This window comes from Pteronotus mesoamericanus, unplaced genomic scaffold (assembly GCF_021234165.1).
Source record: "Pteronotus mesoamericanus isolate MK-2021 breed Mesoamerican mustached bat unplaced genomic scaffold, CSHL_Meso_final contig_101, whole genome shotgun sequence".
NCBI classification, from domain to species: domain Eukaryota; kingdom Metazoa; phylum Chordata; class Mammalia; order Chiroptera; family Mormoopidae; genus Pteronotus; species Pteronotus mesoamericanus.
The window spans coordinates 19,951,125-19,970,116 of record NW_026555001.1 but is presented as its reverse complement, the minus strand read 5'-3'; the positions used below and the strand labels follow the sequence as shown (position 1 = coordinate 19,970,116).

The 18,992-nt window shown below is 51.3% G+C and overlaps 1 protein-coding gene across 3 annotated transcripts in view; it reads right to left on the bottom strand.

The window, feature by feature from the left end:
• Window positions 1-7,572: 7,572 nt before the first annotated feature.
• The window catches only part of LDAH (lipid droplet associated hydrolase), a 78,380-nt gene continuing 66,960 nt past the window's right edge, over window positions 7,573-18,992 (bottom strand). For all 3 annotated transcript variants that reach the window (XM_054569214.1, XM_054569207.1, XM_054569223.1), the window contains one exon: window positions 7,573-10,184. In XM_054569214.1, the coding sequence (XP_054425189.1) occupies window positions 9,981-10,184 (204 nt within the window). In that variant the 3' untranslated portion in view covers window positions 7,573-9,980. The remainder of the gene's footprint in view (window positions 10,185-18,992) is intronic.

The following is an 18,992-nucleotide window of genomic DNA, read 5'->3' as shown; positions in this document are numbered from 1 at the left end:
CTTGCTGGGGGAGTGAACCAGGAACGGGCACCAGAAGAGCTCATCCTCTTCTTTCTGACGGCCTGGATGTGGGGGCAGAGGTTAACATTAAGAAACACTAGAGGGGGGATGTGAAAAAGATGCTATTTCTAACCTCTCAGACAGCTGGGCCTTTTGTGCCCAGAGCCTTCTGGCCATTTAGGCCAGGCAGGCTTCTCCCTTTGTGCCGGATTTCCATCTGTGCCCAGAGCGTGGACATGCACAAGCAGGTCACTCGCAAGGAGGCTGCAGGTGAGAGAAGCCTGTTCTTTCCAGGAGGGCCACCCTTCCCGTCTGTGGAGAGCCAGCCGCGCGGCAGCGACCACAGGGAGAGGGCGGGGAGTCAGCCTCCATCGCCGTGGGGGTGACTGGGGGCCTGACGTCTGCCGTGGGGGTTCGTTCGTTCAGAGTTCAGGGATGTTTTCTGCTTATGACGTTCACGCACTAGTGTCACCATAATCGCAGGTGCAGCCGCCGCATCTACAGCGGGCCTGGGACCTGGCCACAGAATCTTCCGGCCAGAAGAAGGTATGGGTTGGTGCTTCATGGCAGCAGGAGGTGTTACAGCAGAGCCACCGAGGGCGGTGCAGTTGAAGAGGGTGAGGCCACAGAAAATTAGTTCGCATTTCAGGTCATGCTTATATTTAAAAGTACATGGTCAGTGGGCGACGGTCAGATTCCGCCAGCCGTGTGGACCTCCCAGAGCAGTCCTGAAGGCCCCTCCCTGCATCTGTGCGGGCTCAAGAAAGCACTGCTTTTTCTACCTGCACCCCGCCCCCCCTCCGCCCAGTGGCAAGATGGCCGTGGCGTTCGTGGCCGCTCCTGAGAGAGGCGCCTCCGGGGTGGGCTGAGCGTGTTGGCAGGACAGCTTAGCGTGCTGGTGTCTGAAGCACAGTGTGCACTTTTTTTTTTTTTTTTTTTTGTGCCTGACAAACTTTCTTCTGCAGAAATTTTCATTCTTTTTTTCTAATGGGATATGGAATAAATTGTCTCGAAAAGCAAGGAGAAGCTTCTGACAGTCTCATTCCCAGCTCCTTCAGGCCTGGCAGCAGAGACCTGCAAGGAGGTGGCCAGCGTTTTGCTTTTGCATTTCTCTTCTCATCCATCGTTTGAGCAACTGGCAAACAGGCAGTGGTGGGGCAGTGGCTGGAGGCTTGGTCAGGCAGGGGGTGGGCCAGGGGCTGTCTTCTTGCAGAATCAATTCTGTGCTGCTCCATCTAACCAGTGTTGGCAACAACAACACCCTGTTGTGCCATCTGGCAACGGGGGTCAGGGGCCGGTTTTGGGCCTAGATCCCACTCAGACACTTGACGGCCAGAATCTAGAACCTTGGCAGAACCTCTCAGGGCTGAGGTGTTCTCCTGGCTGACAAAATCTAGACTCCCTGTAAGGCTTGTTCATAGGAATCCTGCTGAGTGAGAGGCAAGTGCACCGGTCCCAGGCGCACAGGCCCCCTCCCCTTGAGGACACCCCCAGGACCGTACTCTGGGAAGCGCAGCACGTAGGCCAGTGAGCTGGCAGTTTGGGCAAACTGCACACAGTTTGTACCTGTTGTACGTACTGTCTCACCATCGAGCCTGGCTTCTCTCAGACCTCACACACACGGGCAGCCTAGCCTGGGTTTTTCAGTGGAGTGAGTGAGCCTGAAAAATGGTGACAAGGTATGTCGAAGGACCTTCCTTGTCTGCATGTTTATCTCTGAGTGACTGAAGGCTGCCTGGGGCATTAAAAGATACACAAGTCCGAGCTTCCTCCGTGGCTCGGCGCAGCAACAGCGTGGCTTGAAGTGTGAGCAGACTGCTTGGGGAAGGGGTGTGCCCGCGAACAGGGCTTATTTCTTTGCAACTTAAATATATATCTGGGCCGGGAACTGTCAGAGTCGGGGCACAGTCAGCCGCTCAGCATTCTGTTTAGAAAATGATAATCCAGTTCAGGAAGAAAGTGAGCTCGGGATAAAACGTGTTCTCTGGCTGGGAAATGCTCACGTGTCCCAGGCTAGGAACAGAGACCCTGCAGAGGGGAGCGTCTCTGGCAGCCTCCACGTTGGACGTATCCCAGATTGAACATCAGCAAATGATCCGCAGGGTCATTTTTTTCTTTTCTTTTCTTTTTTTTTGCATTTTACTTTATACTGTGGTGTGAACAACTTTTACATTTTCTGTGATAAGGAATCACACTTGTGTCACTTTAGGTTTTTTGGCTGGAAGTATTTCACCCCAAATAAAAAGTTAATGCATTTTTTATAAGGATGAAGATGCTGACCATGACTTGCCCTTCAGCAGATGACAACGGGAATCTGAAGTTTTGTGGGTTTTTTTCCCCCCCTAAAAACTATATAAAGCATCAGCTCTTCTCACCAGGACGGTTTGTTTGCGCAGGTCCTGGGTGGGCAGCGGCATCCGGCAGGACGGGCGTGCTGCCCTCTAACAAGCCTGTGCGCTCGACTCCACAACAGCGATTTTAAGGAAAAGGGCAAAACTCGAAGTGATGGCTATGGTGTCAGAAACACGCCAGTTCCCTTAGACGCTGTTGACAAAATTAATTATTTGGGGGTGGTCAGAAGTCCCTTCCATTTTGCAACGACACTCGCTGTTTTTCAGCTTGGCTCGGGAGTAAGAAGGGGAAAGGAGGTGCTTTTTAAACCCTCATTGAACTCCAGCCAAGCTCTCCTTTGGGGGCAGTCTCCCAGGACTGGCTGGGCCAGAGCAGAACTCCAAGGCCTGGGGGCCGGAGGAGTGGTGTCCCCGGCTCCCCGGCCTGGCCCTTCGGGCAGCAGGAGCTGACGCGGGGAATGCTGCCCGTGCCCTGGCCTGCTAGCTCTTCAAGGGCAGGTACAAATCCACTGTGTATATGTATTCTCAAGTTTAAATAGATTGTACATATTGAAATGTAAATGAACTGTACAACAGCAATCTCTATTTTTCTTGACAATTACATAGCGGTATATATTTGTTACACATGCTTGTATACTCTTCATTAACCCTTTTGATATTATGTACAGTTAAGTTGATTAAATATTTTATTGATAAAACTCCTGCTGGCTGGTCTTTGGGGACCTGCTTTTGACTTGTTGTTCTGTGTTAGACTTGTTTGTTGTTCTCAACACTGAGAATAGTCATCAACCATGTAGGTGTTAGCAGTGACTGCATTAAAATGGGGTGCCTGGGAGCCCTGGGCTCATTAATTAGTCTTTATGCTTATCATCCCCCCTTGAAACACTTCAGGCTTTTATGTGGAACTGTCCCCCAGGATGGGGGCCTCGGGAGTGGGGCTTGCTCCCTGGGTCTTGTGACGTGCGCAACACCCATAGGACCCTGTGCTCGGCCCCACACTGCAGGCCGCCGCTGCCCCGGAAGGGAGATACCGGCTTGGGTTCAGGGGAGAAGAGGCCAAAATGCAGTGAGAAACATTTTCTCTCTGGAAAATGAGCACGGTCGTGTGCAGCGAGCAAGCGCTGCCACTGTCAGCAGCTGGGGCGGGGGCGTTTGTTTTCCTGTGTCGCCTGTGCTGTGGGACCTGTCTCCGTGCCCAGCGAGGCCTCGGGTCCCCCAGTGCGGGGCCCTTTTGGTCAGGACTCTTGGAGGTGAGTACAGAGGTCCACGCTCAGTGATGCGAACGTGAGTCCTTCCAGATCTCCGCCCCTCCCCGCCCTCCAGCGGCGCAGAGGACCCTCCCCACAGCTTTCTGCGGCTCCGCAGCCCTCACAGCTACCTTTCCCTGCAGGTGAAGGGGAAAGCTCTTTCATCTGCTGCTTCGTGTTTCTGGGACAGGAGTAGTGATGGAGCGGCCACTGCGGGGAGGTAACAGGGACCTGCCCTCACGATGACTTGTTACCGGGAGTAGCTCCTGTGGGACGTGGGCCTGCGTGACCCAGCATTTGGCGAAGGGCGGTGCGCGTCCGCCCGCCCACGGGGCTCCGGCGGCCCGAGGGTGTTCATGCCAGTCCCCGCGGCCGTGAGTCTCTCTCTGGAGAAAAGCTCAACAAAGTCTGCTCCCTTTTTGGTCCTTAACCTCATTGCCACTAATTAAAGGAGTCTCTCTCTTTGGAATAAAATTTCAGTTCTCCTTTAACCAACTCATTTGGGAGGGACAATACATGCATAAGCCTTATGATTCTGCCATCAAAGAGTGTAGTCTGGTCCTGCTTTGACCACAATAGCCCTTCATTTATAGCAGTTCTTCATTTTCTTATTTTTCGGTCTCTCCTTGACCCAGCCCCTCATTCTGCGATCAGACGATGACACTTTCAGAAGCGAAGCGGCAGTTACAGGGCAGTTACAGAAAGGAAAGCCGGGGTGGTGTTTAAGAGCCCATCTCATCTCCCAACCTCGGACACGGCTCCTCTGAAAGGCTCTGCGACCCCTGAGGCTACAAGGTGACGGCTGGCTTCTCCGGCCCCCGCCCCCGTGCGCCCTGGTGCCTGGCGAGGCGCCATGGAGGGCGGAGCAGCCTGACCTGGTCACAGGCCCTGCGCTCCTGTGCCCCGGGGATGCTATACACTCTCCTCAGGCGGAACAGTGATGGGGGACAAACCCGTCCACCGCAACGTGTCACCGTTGTGTAGCCACGGACGTAGGGCTGTGGGCGTCTGCCGAGCCCTAATCACATGCAGGTGCGCAGCCCTGCAGCAGTGCCAGTAGGAGGAAGCCCAGATGTTCATGGAGGGCCCGAGCGGGGTGGGTTTGCGAGGGCGGGATCCTCGCCCCTGCAGGAGGGTCCGGGGGAGGCTGGCCCTGCAGGTGCACCCGCACCCCTGCCTGTGATGGACGCCCAGTCACAGGGTCACATTCCCCTCCCGCGGAAGAGGAATTTTCCCATGGACTTACCCAGCAAGGAAGTCTGTCCCGACGTGGGGGCAGGGGGGTGTGTGTGTGTGTGTGTGGGGCCGGGGGAGGTCAGCACGGGCCCCTCGGCCAGAATGTCTGAGGAATGCAATAGAAAATGAAAACGCAGTGCTGCCCCAGAGCACAGTCTTGTGCTGGTGCTGGAACTCCCTCTTGGGGCGCTGTATGGGGTTGGTGCGCAACGAATAATATCCACATATTTGGTAGTCGCCAATACCCAAACCCCAGAGGTTTTCTAATCTTAGGAGAATGGAAGGAATAGTTGCAGCTGGAGGGGGGTGAGAACAATGGGCCTCGAGGCGGAGTGGCCTTGCTTTCCTGTCGTCCCCCCGAGCCAGAAGGTGAACAGTCCTTGTCCTGGGATCTCTCTGACCAGCTGCCAAGAGGTAACAGAGCAGGCCCACTTCACACGTGCATTTACGAGTTCGGTCCTCAGGGGCCTGGAGTCCCTGGGCGGTGATTCCCGGCTCGTTGGACCGACGGAGAGTTGTGGTTTTGAGAGCTTGCCTGTTAGGCGCGGTAGAAACTTCCATTAACTTAGATAACAAAAGGTATTGACTAATCCATGTGGCGGGCCTATCCTTCAAGCCCTGAGAATACAGAGATGACTGAGACCCAGGTCTGCCTCCTCGGAGGCCCCTTTCAGGGGCAGGAAGGGGTGTGGACAGCCAGGAGGTGCAGGCTGGTAAGAACGGAGTTCCTGCAATCACGGTAAATACTTCCATAGAGCCATGGCCAGGGGACCACCAGGGCTTGGAGAGAGGGGAGAAAGCGAGCCCCGGGAGGCAGGCGCAGTTGGCGTTTTGGGCCACGCCTCCAGGGGATGGGGTAGTGGCAGGGGCACCCTGAAAGCTGGAGCAGTTGATGGCAGAGGTGTTGTGCTCAGCGCACCTGCAGAGGGGCTGGCGCGTCCCGAGTGTCGTGGCTGTGGCAAAGGCAAACGTTCAGCACGTCCTCTGGCGCGCGGGCCTTCTTCCCCCAAATGCACTGCCTGAGCCACTTCCCCACCCTGAAAACTGGCCTATTGTATCTTTTGTTCTTTTAAAACTCCTCACTTGCTTCCCACCACCTACTCTTCACTTCCCTGCCAGCCCGGCCCTCACATGCCCCTCCCCTGACTCCCAACCCTCCGTGCCCGCCCGGCTGCCCCGTGTGGCCTCCAAGGGGCAGCACGAGACTGAGGACAGGAGGTGACGAAGGCGGGCTCTGGAGCAGGGGCTGTACTCGGATCCGCGTGGCCACTCGGTAGCTGTGAGATCCTGAGCAAGTCCCTCACCTCTGCACCTCCCTGGTCACCTGTGAAATGAGTATAACCATGACCTGCTCATAGGAGCCTAAAGGAGATGCTGTGAAAGTGTAGGGTGAGCGCGGGTTCTCTCTCTGGCTTCACGCTTCCTTCCTCAACCCCAGCCAAGTTCCACTGTCTCCCTGGCTCTAGGAGCAGCCTCCTCCTCACTTCTCTCTCCTCCAAGGAGTTGGCTCAACAGAGCCAGGGCAACCCAGAGCCTTCGCTGACCTCGCCAGTCTTGCCCTGGAGGCCTCCAGTCTGGTGGAAGAGGACAGGCCCACGGGCCACGTCTGCCCACTGACACCTGGATCAATGTGATCACCCACCTACATCTCTTCGGGCACAGGCAGGAATCCCAGCCCCTTGGAAAAGGAAAGCTTTTCTGTCCCTGGCCCTCCTGCAGGAGAGCTTTGGCCAATAGGCCTCACGGGTGTATTTGCTCACAGAGCACGTGGAGTTTCACATATACTTCCAGCCACTGATGGCCCCTGAAACCCCACCCCCCCAAGAGAAAGAGGAGCCACGTATATCCTCTCCTACAAGAGAAGGCCAGGAACAAAGGCAACGCCTGGTGTGACTTAAGAAACACTTGGCTCCCTGCACTTTTCCAAATGGACTGTAAGCCCCTCAAGGTGATGTTGGAGCATCTTGGCTGTGTGTGTGAGTTCTGCATGGTGCGGGGCCAGATGGCGGAGCCTGGTGAGCAAGTGTCTCCCTGCTGCCTCGCACCCTCCCTCCCCCCACTGTGAACCAGAAATGCTAAGACGGCGAGAATCAAGTTTCAGGCTGGGTGAAGCAATGCAGAAACCGAGTATCGGGGGTCCTCCACTGCACCAAAGACAAGAGAGAGTAAAAGAAAAATAAGTTTGCTATCATTTTCCTTTAGGTACCATTTTATACCTCATCAACCACAAGCCAGACAGGATGCTCCGTATCATGTGTGTCACCTCATTTGCCCCCATTTAAAACCAACCAACCAACCCCCTCCCCAGATCCAAAGTCTGGGCACTGGCTGTCCAGGGATTAAGTGGCAGAACAGAGGGCCAGAGGGCCCTGGTCAGAGGGCCAGAGGGCCCCGGATCCTTGGACATCTGCTACAAGGGCCACGGGGCTCACTGCCTGGGCAATCCCGTCCCAGGGTGCAGAGCAGACCAGGAACCACCGCAGGCACTGGCCACACTCTAGTTTAGGCTTTTTGTTCCCATTGGACAGCCCCATATGAAGTTACGTCTTTGACAAGGACCATCCATGTGGCTGACTGGGACATACAGGCAGAAATGCTTGGGAAAATAGATTTCATCTACTGCTTATCAATCTCAGTCTTTTATTTTTGGTATTATAAGCATTAATAATAATAAGCATTATTATTATTGCCCATCTTTAATTAAGATACTCTTGGTCAGGCATTGTGCTAAATGCTTTAATTTTATCATCTTCTCTAATCCTTCCAGCGGTATGAGGTATGCATTATTATTAACCCTATATTATGAATGAGCAGCGAGGCATGGAGAAATTCGACAGAGCTGCCTACAAACGGCACAGATTGTAAGGCCTCTGGAGTTCCCTCCCGTACCTCGTCGCCTCATATCATCGCATTAGATGCATGGACGCATTTATAGGGTCTTGTGTTTAATTCCTACTGAAATAAAATGAGCTTCAACCTCCTGAAATCTGATTCTTCCTTCTCTAAAAGAAACTTTGAGAAAAGTGCCTTTTCCATTTCACAGAGCGACTCTGACCTGAGCGACTCAGGAGTACTGCTCAGACTGTGCCCCTCCTCCCCCAACACACGGAGATCGGGCCAGGCAAGCTCGTAAGTGCTGGAGAAACATTTATTTCAAAAATTTATTTGATGCTTAGATGATAAACAGGAATGAGAGCCAGTAATATTTTATCATTTTACTTGTGATCATTTTGGAAGCTCTGAGAAACAAAAAGATAATTTCACACTTGTGGACTTTTGAAACATGGAGTAAGGTTGTGAAATGATGCTAAAACAAGCTGAGGCCGCTGGTCTTTGTTTCAGTAGATACAATTCACCCAGTACTTGCTCCAACACTGAGCACCTCCCATATGCAAGGCACTTCCGAGCTGGGAGTCTCAACCGCTAATGCCAGATCTCTCGAAAGCCTTCCCTGCAGGTGCCAGTAGGGAACACATGTGCGGCCCCGTGCCAGTGGCCTAGGTGTGCGCTGGCTCCTCTCTGGAGCCAAGATTGCTTCTTGCCTGGAGCTTGGATCTGCCCCTCTGAAGCCATTTACTCTGCTGCAGAAGCCCCCATCTACTAGTAACTGCTTAAGTGCTCACCACGGGGTTGGCAGAGTACCAGGGCCGAATCTTTCATAGGGGTCTTAGGTTTTGAGAGGAAGGCCAACACCCCATTGTCCTTAAGCCCGAGGGATTCCTCCAGGAGAAAACCGAATGTTTCTGATCTGTGGTGGGCCATCACTGCGCTCGGTGCCATTTATTGGCTCCCAAGGCCCCAGGATTGAGTCAGTTTGGGGAAGGCAGCAATATTGTTGGCCCCCTCTAGGCTGGTGAATAAGCTGCTCCTCCACTGGATCTCAAGGTGCCCACAGGAGGTGAATTTATATAACTCAATGACTTGTTTTGGTTCATTAGTAAAACAATTCCTTTACAACTAATATGCTAATGCAGAAATGGAACAATCATTTATGGTAATGGTAATTCTCTATTTAGCAATTTAAAGGTGCCCTTTTGAAAATGACTTAGTGGAAGATCATCAGAAGATAGGAATCATAATGTCAACTCTATCCTAGTTGACATTAAGACATTAAGAGTAGTTCAGACTCTATCCTCAATGCCTAGCATGGCACTTGTCTCATTGCTGGTCCTCAGGAAGGAAAGCACAGAAGGGGTAACTGTGTTTGGTAGGGACAGGCTGACCTGGGACAGCCCAGGGCCTCCTGGTCCTTGCTCTGGAGACACGGAGCCTGCAGTGAGCTCCCAACCCGGCAGGCTAAGGCCCAGCCCGGAGCCCGCTGGCTGTCTTGTGGCAGGAGACGCAGTCAGGATCCTTCGACAACTCTTGTCTGCTTAGTTGAGCAGAGGAATGTCCGGTGAAGTAGAGTCTCTGTCTGGCGCAGGTAGACCAGGAAGTCACAGTCCTGGCACGGGCAGTGCTGCCCCTGAGGTGGGCTCCGCGTGGCCTGTGCCACTGGTGGCCAGATACGAGGCTGACTTGGTGGTTTGTGACACAGGTCTGCCTGCAGGCTGTCCCGGGACCCGGCCTGATTCTGATGACCTCAGCCAAGGCCTCTGCTTTGGGTGATCTCTGGCTTCTGTCCTTAAGGGATACTCTGGTCCACTGCCAAGATCTGGAGTGTGAGGGTAACCTCCTGGTGAGCTTATACTCTTCAAGTATCTGACCATACATGGAACATTCACTGATCTCTTTTATATTTTCTAGCAGGTATCTCCTCATCTCCTCTAGGAGACCGTTTTCTATAATGTAAGTCAAAATCAACTAAGTTCAGACTTCCTTTTGTCTGCAAGGATCCTGCCTACCAACATAAACTGCATGGTGCCCCAGGGCATCTCTTGCAAACCTCAGAGACCTGTTTAGATCCCTATGTTCCTGAGTCTGGGAAAGTGTGTGGTTAAACATAAGGAATGTTTCATTAACTATGTTTGCTTCAGCCTTGTACCATGGGAAACTGGGAGCTGGTAATTTTTAAGCTAAGAGGTTCTCACTTTTTTTTACTTCCAATATCAAATATTGAAATAAAGCATTTACCTACTAAGTCTACTACTTCCTGCTAAGAGTCAGGGCCCCTGCCTCTCTGCGCCAGCAGTCAGTCCTTGTCTCCTTATGCCTCTGCTTCTATTTTGGCCAGATCATCCTTTAGCCAGTCAGCTACCATCTCAGCCATTTCCTGGTTAGAGTAGAGGACAAAAGCGTGTCTGATATTTTTCTCACAGAGTCGAATATCTCCTTCTGGAAAATCTTTCTTTATGTCTTCATAGTACTCTTTTGGACACCAAGGATCTATAGTTCCATAGTAAAATGTAAGCTAAAAGACAAGACAAAAACATTTTATTGGAAAACACTTTCACCTCCAATACAGGTATGATAGCAACAACCTGCTTGGAAAACGTCCCCCATGCCTGGCCCTGCATGCCAGTCCCAAGGCTCCCTCCAGAGAGGGGCTCTTCCAAGGCAGCGAGCCCTTGTGGTTTGTGGGAGTGAGCTGAGAGGCCCGTGACAGGAAGCAACCCGGCAGGGAGAGCCTTGTGTGACAGACCACCCACGATTCACTAAAAGGACTCGCCAGCAAAGCTGCATGTGTACTGGGGCTGGGAAGGACTCTGGAGAGATGACAAATGAGAACAAAAAGAGTTATTGAGATGAAATCACTGCCGAATGACTAGTAACCATTCGTTACACGCTTAATGGTTTTCACACAGCCAATGGTAGGCGTATGGGGCATGTTTGTTGAATGGACGCAAAGATGAATCAGGTAGACTGAGGCTTCTTGATGAAATGTGATCAGAACCTCAAGAGTGTCTATGACATTTTTACAAATAGATTCACGTGGCAGGAGAGTACGTGGATTCTGTGGGGAGGTGTTATACTCAATCCCACCTCAGGTGACCGCAGGCAGATTGGATGGAGATAAGTCTTCTCTGAGGCCTTACTAAGTAAGACTGATCTACAGCTGACCATCTCTCTCTCTCTCTCTCTCTCTCTTTCTCTCTCTCTCTCTCTCTCACACACACACACACACACAAATATATGTGTATGGGTTCACACATGCATATATGTATATATAAGTACGTACATGTGTCTATGCACACACATTTATAATAAGCACCTACCATGTGTCTAGCTCTAGGCTGTCCTCCACTAAAATCTAGGTTCTAGTTCTTCTGTATTTCTAAAACAAAAAGGCAACGAAAGTGAAATCTTATTCAGAGAGGTATCTAGTGGTAATTTCTACCAAAAAATTTTTAAAGATCCTATGACATCTGTTGTCACTGAAAAAAAGAGCTATGCCTGGCTCCCGCCCTTAAGTGGCCAGTTACACTCACTTGTAGTTTCTGTAATACACCACATTCGCTCGCTCGCTCAAACACTTATTCATTAATCCGTTCAGCAAATACTTAATGAGCATCGACCCTGTGTTAAGAACCTGGGATACAGATAAGACGACACACTTTCTGGTGGGGGACGGCTGGAGACACCGTGTACAGAAGATGACACAGAGCCCGGACAAGGGACAGCTGGAAGGAGCCCATGGGCAGGAAACGGTTCCCCAGAGAGTTAATGCTGGAGTTGAGTCTTCAGGTTGGGGGAGCACAAAGCAGGGAGCAGCCACGCGAAGTAAAACATCTGAAGGAGCATGGCATGCTTGGGAATCGGAAGGAACTCCGTAAGGCTGGGACGTAGGATGGTGGGGGACGAGACTGGCAAGGCAGGGAGGCACTGGGTCATGAACTTCTGTGTCATGCTGAGGAGGCCGTGCACTGCTCTGGAAGTCCACAGGGGCTACCAAGTGACTTCACACAATGATGTGACGTGATCAGGTCTGAATGGAGGAAACTTACTTTGGCTGCAATGGCGAAGTGATTGGAGGGGATCAAGTGGTGGCGGAAGGGGATGTGGGAAACACAGGTGATCGCCCACTGGATGATTTTGCTGTATCAATCACTATAGCCATCAACTGACTAGGAACTGGTGAAACTGCCCTTAGAAAAGCACCCGCCTTTTGTTACAATAACATTATGACTGAACCAATACTTAAAGAGACGGTTAGTTATAAAACACTTTAAAAAGGAATATATTTAATGTAGTACTCTGGAGGGTCAATTACTAACAACTAAACATTGAGTTGCAGACCTATCCTGAATCGCTTCATAGAAATTTTTCTGGTTGTTACCTGGAGCTTTAGTTTTGAATGAGGCAAAGGATTGGTGGCTCATGGATTTCTCACTTAACTTATTCTTCCCATGCCCCTATTTCTGCTCACTACAACCACTTCTGGGCACGCCAAAGCCCCTAAAAAGCAAAGTCCCTCTTGCCGTGGCTCTCGGCAGACTACGGCGTTCTCTTCGCTTCCTGGAGAGCCAGCACTTGTCTGGCTCTGCTGCCCTGGCGCCAGCCTCTGCGGAACTCTGCCACGCCCGACCTCGCAGCCGGGGGCGGGTGTTCTGTCCAGCTGTGGAAATACACGTTTCCCAGAATCCCTCAGCAACCACCCTGCTCCAGCTTTCCTTTGAAACACTGCTGGGAGCACGCGCGGTCTGCAGGCATTACCTATCCATCCAGGAGGCCAATACCTGCAGTTTGCTCTAGGCCACCCCCCCCCCCCTTACCACCAAGAACCCTTTAAATTACATCCAGGAAGCAGCGTTTGGAACAGTCACTGTGCACAACTGTCCAGCACCTCCTCGGAGTAGGAGAAAGTGTTGATGAATCAGGAAGTTCAGACTTGGGTGCACAGGCCCCGAGCCTGCTCCTCTGCCCCAGGGCACGCTCTGGCTGGCAGATGCCTGGACGCTGAGGAAGGCGCTCTGGGGACCCCCTCAGCAGGACAAGCTGGGCTCCCCCACCCAAGGGGTCAAGGCAGAAAAGACCTCCCCCATCAAGCCCCTTGGACAAGGAGACCACCACCAGCACACACACCTGCTTTGCTTTCTGCCTGACATTTTAGGCTGCTTCGATGGCGAGCTCTGTATTTACTTTTAGGTGATGTAATTACTACTTGAGTCGTCTCCAATGAGAGGCCCAGACTGAAGAGTCTCAGCACTGGGGAGAGGCCATCCCTCCCCCACGCTGTGGAGCTGTCAGCCAGCGGGGCACGAGCAATAACATGGCTTACAGGGCGGGATGCCTTCCGGTTTCAAGAGACAAGTCGTGTCCAAGGAGTTACAGGGCACATGCTGCCCATGGCGGGTGCAGGGAACCTCAACACAGAGCGACGCCAATGTGCAAGGTGGTGTAACGCTGAGGAGTACAGGCTCCCATCCGTGCATCTGATTTTATTTCTCGATCCTCCTCGGCCAGTAACCAGATAGAGCTGGCTGTATTTGGTTAAATGTCTAAGTTCTGGTGGGGTAATGTCTTGGTTTTTTGTTTTTCAAGCTCTTCTTCAGAATATGTTTTCATAGAGAAGGGCTCTCTGTGAAAATCTTGGCTGACAAGTAAAACACGTAGTTATTTCTAATGCCTTCACATACACTGGCCCAAGACATTCCTGTTCCCTATAGATTATTAGTCACAGGCAATAGATCTGAACAGAGGACTCTGTATCTGTAATCTTAAGCAGGAAACTAAAAAAGGATGGGGTGTATGGAGGCACTGGGGGAGGGGAGGACAGGTGGCGTAGAAAGGAGTAACTGGACACTAAAGCACAGGGGTTAAGGGGGTATGGTATTATGATGTCGATATGTAAAAATGAATCACAGCAGATGAGGAACTGATGAAAACAGAGTAATGTGCCTGGCGCTGTGCTAAACTCTGTGCTCCCTGAGTCCTTATAATAGTATCTGGGGAAGGTATTTTACATTAAAGGCAGCTGAGGCTTAGAGAGACTAAGTTGCTTACATTAAAACAATTAGTGAGTTGTAAAGCTGGGTTTTAATTCAGAGACAATATTCCTAATCAAGACCTTTCACTACTGTTTACAGTGAACAATGAACTGACCAATGTCATTAAAACACAAAACCCGGAGACTGGGAGGTCTTAAGCCAGACCTGAAAACGGGGTACGACATGGGGGTGAGCCATGACAGGCACACGCCCAACCCCTCGACTTCAAGGGTCCTTCCTTCTGTGCCACCCTCCTGCGGCCCACGCGCCACGGGCTGGCAGCTGCTGTGAAAATACTGGAAATGTCACCTGAGCTTCGCAGGCTCTCAGCGGCATGTTTACATGCAGAGGTTTATATGAAAATAAATTATTTTCTGTGGGTTATTTCTCCGTGGCACTTGCTTTGATATGCATGAGGACTGATAAAAAGCACACATATTGAGATGGAAATTATTCTGGGCTCCTGAACTGTTGTCATGTTAAGTAATCCATTTCTCTGTTAAACACAAAATTTAATTTTCTCAGGCCCAGATTCTGATTTCCCAGGACAGTGCTGTTCTTCTCCTCACGTGTTTTCTGCAGCTAGGTGGGGTCAGGGTTACTACAGTCTCTGTGCTCACGGCCGTTATTGTCCTCCAACTCCCCGGGATGGCCGAGGGGACACATCCCTGCTGACGCTTCCCAGCAAGCTGCTGCGGCCTGAGCCACCCGAGATCCTCACTGGTCACTTCGCATGCTCTGTTTTCTTTTCTCTTTTCACTTTTTGCTGCCAAAACTGACAGAGTCACCAAAAATGACTCTAGGTTTAGCTCCCATCTGGTATTGGTTCAGTGGCTGGGATTCGGAGGTAAGAGAGTCTGACCCTGGAGAAGCTGCCAGAGCGGGGGAAACACAGGCGTGTCCAAACTGGCCTGTAAACGCAACAGACCGAGAGGGTAAGTGGAGCGCGTGGCCCGGGCAGCAAACCTGTGTGCTGGCCTCGGAGTCAGCAAAGCTCTGTCGTTATACATTTTGAGTTGCTGGTTTTTATGCATTAATAACAGGATTTATTGTAAGAACAAAAGAAATATTAGAAACCATCGTGTGCCTCAAGTTTATGAATGTGATTTTGCTAATAACTAACAAAAATCACTTGTAATGATATAGCAACATCTTAAAATATTAAACATGAAAAAGCCATACCCAAAATCTTTATCTGGTGCTATATATATAATTTAGCCGTTTGCAACAATATGGAGGGACCCTGAGGGCATTATGCTAAGTGAAATCAGTCAGAAAGAGGAAGACAGATATTCTATTGACCTCCCTCATATATGCGATCTAAGAAAAAGCAAACTCATAGAAACAGAGAATAGATCTGTCGTTGCCAGAGGCAGGGGTGGGAGGGGGGATTGGGCGAAGGGGTCAAAAGGTACAGTCTTCCAGTTACAAGATGAGTAAGTCCTGAGAAAGCAATGTGCAGCATGGCGATTCTAGTTAACACGCTGTTCGTGTATTTGAAAGTTAAGAGAGTAGACCTTCCAAGTTCTCATCACAAGAAAAAAAATGTGTACCTGTGTGCGGTGATGGATGTTAACTAACCTTATTGTAGTAATCATTTCATAACATACACATATATCAAATCATTATGTTGTATGCAGTATACCTTAAACTAGTACAATGTTATGTGTCAATTACATCTCAATAAAACTAGGGAAAAAAAAATGTCTTATCTGAATTGCTTCTCTCTATTCAGCAGTCCAGCAGGACTATAGGCATTATAGGAGTTGCAGGTCTAATGAAAGAGTGTTTCATTGTCTTAGAATTTCTATCTATCTATCTATCTATCTATCTATCTATCTATCTACCTTTTCTTTTGTCACCTTTATGGATAAACGGAATTTTAGATGCTCCTTAGAATGTAACTCACCATGTAGCCGAGTTTGGTGTAAACTAGCTCTTCTCAGAACTTGAGCGAGCTGCACTTTACTGCGGCCAGCAGTCTCTGGGCGACCTGCTTCCTGATGCGGCGCAGACCCGAGCAGAGCAGCATGCGAGGTTTCGGGGTTCCCACGCTCACAGCGGAGGGCCTCTGTACAGCCCCTGTGCTCCCTGAGGGTGAGCTGACGTGTGGCGCTCGCCGCGCAGTTACAGGGAAGAGCACAGCGGGTGTGCAGGTAAGAGCTGGGCCCTGGGCTGCGGCCACCCAAGCCGGAATCTTGGTTCTCCCTCCTCCTGGCAGCATTACCTCCAGCCAGTTACTGGGCCTCTGTGTGCTCGCCTCCTCCTCTGTCCAGTGGGGCTAGAAATAGCGCCCTTGCAGGCGGGTGGTGCGCAGTAGAGAGCACAGCACACCAGCTACTTGACATCCAGCGAGCTCTCGTAGAGAGGCGTTGCCGTTGCAGTGGTGGTGATGGTACAGACAAGGGGACCCCTAGGCCTAGGCCGCGAAATGCTGGGAGCAACGGCCGTCCAGGTTCTTCTCCACAGTGGGAGCTGTGCCCAGGTCGGAGGGAAAAACAGCCACATGGCCTTAAACTAGACTTTGAGAAAATATATTTTCTTCTGACTTACCTTTTGACGTAAGTCAGGCTCAAAATATAAACGTGTTAAACGTTTATTAAGCCTAAAGCAAAGAATTTTATTATGTACATTATTCACCCCCCCCCCCACATACATACAGAGACACGCACATTGAATTCCGCTGAAGTGACAGCAGAGAAAGACACTGGATGGAAGAGTCCTCAACCAACAAACAGTGACGCACAACGTCAGCCTCAAGCGACCACTCGCACAGCCTACTCAGTGGATCCTCACCAAGTTTTACTCATAAACGAGACCGGAAGCCCGAGCCGCAGTGCCATTTGGGTATTTTTGGCTGCATATCTTCCAAAATGAAGGCAGGCACCAGTGATCCGAGACTGGGACTCCCTCCCTGACGGGCTCAGGATGAGCGGCGGGGTCCGTGAGGTGGCAGGGATAAGGCCCGCGCTGTCCTGGGCAGCGTGCAGCTTCCTCAGCTAACAGTTCATAAAGAGTCAGAGCTCCCCGGGGGCTCCACTGACAGGCTCGCCAGCTAAGGTCACGCGTGGATCCCGGTAGGAGGGCCCCGGGCCGTGCCCTGCGTGGCGACGGGGAGCCGCAGTACAGGCGCTGGGGCGGAGGCACCCTTTCTCTGCCTTTACTTTGAGGCTCAGGAAAATGATGTCATGCCTGCTTTCTCCACTTTTTCTCTCCCTCTCTGAAGGATGCCCACCTGACCAGTTTTTTTTTTTTTTTAAATCCAAGAAGCAAAAGGGCAGATATAAAGCAGCCAGTTACCTACCAAGAGATTAAATTAGTGCTCACGCGTGCGGCCTCCCCGCTCCCAGACGGATCTCCCTGTCCTGCCTTCAGCTCCCTATTTCCACCCCGCTCCCAGCTTCGCCAGGCCCAGGGCACAAGCGACGGGCCCTCCAGCGCACTCATCGAAGGGGAGGGTCCAGAAGCGGAGGGACGCCCCCGGTGGCTTTCTGCCTCTCTCCTCCCCCAAAGTCAGATACTGAAGTGTTGACTCCGCAACCTTAAAGGGAACCTATTCTGTGACATAAGTGGCTCCTTCCAGTGACTTGAAAATCTTACCCTCCAGAGAACAGAGGGATAGTGGTCACAAGGCTTTAAAATTTCACTGTGGTCTTTCTGAACAACCATTTTTAGGAGCTTGAAGAATTGCTAAAGAAAGGGAAACTGTTTAGGAAATTCATTTTGCAATTTACCTTGTTTCCTTTCTTCCTTTTATCCCAAACTGCCCCAATTGCCATTCTTAAGAAAACAAGAATTAAAATCCCCACAGATTAAACCAAGTGGCTGAGGATGGAGGGAAACACAGCCCTTTATGACCGTGGAGCCCTGCGCCCCCCCGCAGGCGTGTAGCTGGGCGGTGGGAATCCGCGCTCCAGAGGAGTAGGAGCGGGTCCAAGCGGCTTACTGACTGGGCCGCTTTTCCGAGGCTGGAACAACCGCGCATCAAAAGGCCTGCAAAGCGGGGCTCTCTCTTTCTGCTTGACTCCAGTGTAATGGGCCAGGGCCCACTCACTGCAGACGGAGGTCACTGGGCCAAGGAGCGACGAGCTTGGTCTCTTGCTTATGTGGGACTGGAGTGAGAGGCTGACCTAAGCTGTCCACTCTCCTCTGGGGTGGCAGCAGAGTATGAGGCATCAGAACAAGTTTATCGTCCCGTGTCTCTGTTTCCCCCTGGTATCTGCCTCAGGAGAGTGGAGACGTTCCAGAGGCCTTGCTTAACTAAATCAGAGAAATGGCCAAGTATAGCTCATCTGCCCTCTGCACTAGGGGGCCGGGCCCAAGCGCTGGTGAAGGCGAGGTGCCACTGCGGCTCCCCTCGCCGCTGCTCCTGCACAGCGGCTCCCCGGCACCTCGGGCGCAGCGGCCGTGACCTGCAACTGCTCTGGGGCATTCCTGGGCCGCGTGGCTACATATCGATATCATCAAAATCCTTGTAATCGTCTTCCTGTAACTGGGGGGGAGGAAAAGGTGGCCAAATAATCCTTTTCAAGTACTCATAAGCATACCTGTGATTTAACTAATAACAGTAATCTTTTATTGAATGCTTAGCACATGCCAGGCACTCTTACACAGTATTTATATGAATTATAGCATTATATTTTTGGAACAGCTGTATGAGAATAGACACCATTATTAAACCATTTTAGTGATGGAAAAAGGAGGCACAATGAGGTCAAGAAATTTAACCAAGGTCATGTAAGCGAGCAAGTGGCAGACATGGGGTTTGAGGCTCAGGCTGTGACTCTGAATACTCTGTTCTCCAATATACAACCCCCTTGCCCCCAACAGTGATGTTCAACTAGAGAACACAAGTGCCTGCAATGAAGCTCTCCAGGTCAAAATAACTGAGATAAAAACAAACCTATCTATTTCCAGGATGATTATGACATTTGGAACAGGCTTCAAATTAAACAGGCAGAACTAACACAATCAGTTTCAGACTGAGGCTTGGCGGAAAGGCAGCCCTGGTTAGCGGGCTCCTTTTGCTCTGCTAAGCGGGACCTGCGTGTGTCTGAAGGATTTGCATGCCCAGATCTGCAAACACGGCACGAGGTTTGTTCCCCAAGACGACATGCGCCTCTGGGCTCAGGTGGGCTATGCAGACTGGGAAGACAGCCGCAGCAGGGGCGTTTCTGTTCCTGGGGACACTCTGCCCCTTCCCTGCACCACACTGTCGCCGGGCGGCCCTCCGGGCGCAGCGGCAGCACCCCTTCCTGCGCTACCTGCCATCCTCAGGAAGCTGTGTCTCC